General features: G+C 54.4%; 1 protein-coding gene across 1 annotated transcript in view; it reads right to left on the reverse strand.

The window, feature by feature from the left end:
- The window catches only part of EFS (embryonal Fyn-associated substrate), a 12501-nt gene extending 8495 nt beyond the window's left edge, over positions 1-4006 (reverse strand). Inside the window, exon 1 of the mRNA XM_006776798.2 lies at positions 3654-4006. Coding sequence (XP_006776861.1) covers positions 3654-3671 — 18 coding nt within the window. The 5' untranslated portion in view covers positions 3672-4006. The remainder of the gene's footprint in view (positions 1-3653) is intronic.
- Positions 4007-4119: the final 113 nt, after the last annotated feature.

Consider the following 4119-nt stretch of genomic DNA (forward strand, 5'->3'; position numbering starts at 1 on the left):
TTTGGTTAATTCTCACCTGAGGACATTTTTGCATTGATTTTTTTGTTATTTATTTATTTTTTACAGAGAGTGGAAGGGAGGGAGAAAGACAGAAACTAATATGAGAGACATCAAATGGTTGTCTCTTGCTGAATCCCCAACCAGGGCCCTGGATTAAGCCGGCAACCCAGGTATATGACTTCGATTGGAATCCAATCTGGTACCCTTCAGTCGGCCTGCAGAAGCACTATCCACTGAACCAAACCAGCATTTTTTTTCTTTTTAAGTCCTCCTCTAAGGATATGTTCTTTTCATTGATTCTAGAGAGAGAGGAAGGGAGCGGGAAAGAGACAGAGAACCATTGGTCAGTTGCCCAAGCAACCCACAACCTGTGTATGTGCCCTCACCTGGAATTGAACTCATGACCCTTTGGTGCGTGGGAGGACACTCTACTGATCCACACCAACCAGGGCCTGGAGGTACAATGAGTTCCCTGAGGGGGAGTGCTGCTTATCCAGAAGCTGGGCTCATGGCTGGTGAGTGCAGTGGAGGTGGCAGGAACCTCCGCGGCAGCACTGAGGAGCAAGCAGCGAGCCGAGTGGTAGGGAGCAGCAAGCAGGCAGGTGGTAAGGAGTGAGGGGTCCCAGACTGTGAGAGGGCACAGGCCGGGCTGAGGGATTCCCCCCACCCCCAGTGCACAAATTTCGTGCACCGGGCCTCTAGTATATAATAATAGGCTAATATGCAAATAGACTGAACGGTGAAACAACCGCCACAACCAGTCACTATAACGTGCACTGACCACCAGGGGGTGTGCACGGAACACAGCGGGATGGAGGAGCAGGTGAGCGGGGATGCCAGATCAAGGGGTGCCGGTTGTTACCATTGGGGCGAGCCTCTCGGGGTTACTAAAAATTCTTTGCTCCCCCGCACCATGGTCCCGCCCAGCGCTCGCACCCGCTGCTGGCGCCCCAAACACCCCTCAGGGCTTCTCCACCTCCCCCTGCTCCTGAGGGGAGATTAGGGCTGGTAGCTGCCTCTCACACCTGCTGCCAGCAACGGCCCCAATCACACCCACTGCCGGAGCCACCACTTGCACTCACTGCCAGCCCTGGCCCTGCCGCTCGCACCCGTAGCCGGAGCTGCCGCTTGCACCCGCTGCTCATGCCAGCACTGGTCCTGAGTGGGTATGAGCAGCGGCTGCCAGCCCTGATTGCCCCTGAGGGCTTCTCCACCTCCCCCTGCGCCTGAGGGGCAATTGGGACAGCAGCTGCTGCTTGCACCCGCTGACATCACAGGCCCCAATTGCTCAGTGGCTGCAGTGGGGGAGCGGGAGCTGGGCTGCTGGCAGACAGCGGAGTGGGGCTTGGCGGGAGGGGCCAGGGCGGGGGCACAGAGGATGGGCCGAGACCCGTCCCTGTGCCTACTGCAGCCTCACAGACCACAGTTCCTTTCAAGGTGCAAGAATTCGTGCACTGGGACTCTAGTATATATATTTAAAAGGAATCTACTTTTTTCTTCTTATATTAGTAACAGTGGTTAAGTCAAGAAAGTCCACGACTCAAGTATGATTCAAGCATATTATACACAATTTCCCTTTGCTAGCACCTCATAGGGCTCTGAGTCCACAATGTCCTTTGGTAGAATCAAGCTCAAACCACTCACAGTATTGAAACATATTCCGCTTCAGTTATGTTTGCTAGGTGACTGCCCCTGCTGGCAGCATCCCAGGCAGCGGTGGCTAACACAGTGATGGTGGAGAGCATGTAGTTAGGCATTATTGAGCAACTAATCCCCATGGGCTAACTCAGTAAAAAGTCTCAAGCTGAAGGTCTCCGGCAGGCTGTATTTGGCCACCAGGCCCTGGGGAGGAGGATGCTCTGCTCAGCCAACATGAGTGCTTGTTTCCCTTGGCCAGTGTCCCCCTCGGATGGAGAGGTTGTCCAGCCCTTCATGGCTGGATGATGTCAACAACAAACTGACTTCTTTTGCCTGATTCCAAACTCATCAAACCATTTTCTGATTGTATTGGCTTCTGAAGGATATTGTCCCACAGAAAGAAAACATGCTAACCAGACAACACAAATTCCTGGTTAGCATGGCACTGTTCTTTCTAACTGTAAATTACAAATTAGTATTTTGGGTCCAGCCTAACTGGGTTTAAGAGCACAGTTTGGATGAGGCAGAAGGTACTGGGTTTGAGTCTTGGCTCTTTCACTTTCTCACTGGGTGACTTTGGGCAGGTTGTTAAACCATTCTGAACCTGCTTCTTCTGTAGAACTCCATATCCATATCTGAATATCCATTTGGATAATAATAGTACTAGCTTCACAGGGATGTTGTGAAGACTGGATGAGATAATGTCTCAAGCAATCGGGGCAAAGCTTAGAGCCAGTAAATGCTCAATATATATTAGCTGTTACTAGGATCCTGTGAGTTTCATTAGCATAAATATCCCCACCCCCACCTCTGGTAAAAAGGGAAATCTACCATCTGGGACTACAGAGCTGATCAGCTGGCTTCTGAGGCAGCATCTTTATGTCAGAGTACACCCACTATTTTCAGGATCTCCCCCTTTCTCAGCTCTGAAAACTATGATGGTTTTTCCCACCATCATACAGATGGAGGAGCTAAAAGGAGTTTGGTCTGAGGAGGAGTGAAAATTGAACACTTCCCACAGGAATATGGGAGGTTGTGGGGAGGCATACTTCTCTTTCCAGCCTCCTTTCCAGAGTACCCATTCAGAGGGGGCCAGAAAGCAGATGGTAGCCTCCCTTTCACTGAGAATCCTAGAACCGAGGGAAGGGTGGTTAAGAGAACAGTTGTTTAGGATTCAGATAGCAAGGAGTGTATGACAGCAAGTAGAGGTGGGGCTGTGGAGAGCGCCTCCCAGTGTTAGGTTTGAATTCTGTCCAATCGGGCCAAACCTCTGGGCCTTGCAATTGCAAGCACCCAGGCCAGAGTCTCGGATAGACTGATTGATGATGGGTGTGGTCACTCCTGCTCTACTCGCCTCCTCAGGGACTAAGCTGATTTGTGAGAGAGGGGCTGCCTTAATGGGGGGTGGCAGTGGGCCACACGCTCTCTGGGATGCCTCCTCCCACTGTCCCATCACGCCAGCCAGCTGTCTCCTCGCTTTGTATCCAGAAAGTGGCCAGAGGCTGGCTGACATCACCTCCCCACTCCGTCTATTTTCTCTTTCTCCCTGCCTGATCTCTCTGCCTTTGCTTTATTTCCTCCCTTTCCTTCATCCCTCCTCTAGAGAAGGGCCTTCTCGGGCCCTCCAGCCTCTCCCATTTTTCTGAGCCACCTCCATTCTTCCAGCCCCCTCCCAACCTTTCACTGGCCTCCCAATCACAAGCCCCTGCCAGCCACCACCGGCCATCTGTTCCCGCCAATAAATGAGCACATAGGACTCGGGCTAGACTTGCCCCCTCCCCTCTTTGCAGGACAGCCTCTAGAAAGAAAAAGAGAAGGGGAGGGGGTGGGGAAAAGGGGGACTCCAGACACAGAGGGATGAGGAGAGAACACGAAACAAAAGTGGAGGGACACAGCCTCCTGGAGAAGAAAGGGACCAAGAAGAGAGACAAAGAGAAGGCAGAAATAAAAGGGACAGAGTGCAGGGCAGCTGTGAAGGTCTCTACCCAGCCGCCTCCTCTCCCGGGTGGACTCACCGACGTGGCTATGGCCATGGCCGTGGCCTCCAGCGTGGCCTGCTCCAGGCCAGGCTCAGTTTCGCTGACTTCAGCAGCGGCTGCCCCGCACCATGGAGGCGGCCCCCAGCTTTGGCGCCTGAGTCGTGGCCTCCGCAGAGTTTGGAGGAGGAGAAAGAGAAAACCCACAAACTCCCCAAATGGGAGGCAGCTTGGCCAGGCAGGAGGAGGAGCAGCGGGGCGGGCTGGGGCGTCGCTGCGGGACCTTATCCAAAGGCGCGCGCTCCGTACTGTCCCCGCGGCCTCCCGGGGGCCGCCGGGTTGGCCAGGCCCCCGGAGCTGCCTGCCCCAGGCCGTGGAGACACCCCAGGTCCGCAGGGGTTGGGCTGGACGAGCGAGTTTAGGAACCAGCCCAACCCCACCCGGGACCGGAGAGAGGGGCTCCCGGGGCCGTGGTCTGGGCGGCAGGGGCAATGCGGCGGCCTCG

The sequence above is a fragment of the Myotis davidii genome, unplaced genomic scaffold (genome assembly GCF_000327345.1).
Source record: "Myotis davidii unplaced genomic scaffold, ASM32734v1 scaffold1949, whole genome shotgun sequence".
NCBI classification, from domain to species: domain Eukaryota; kingdom Metazoa; phylum Chordata; class Mammalia; order Chiroptera; family Vespertilionidae; genus Myotis; species Myotis davidii.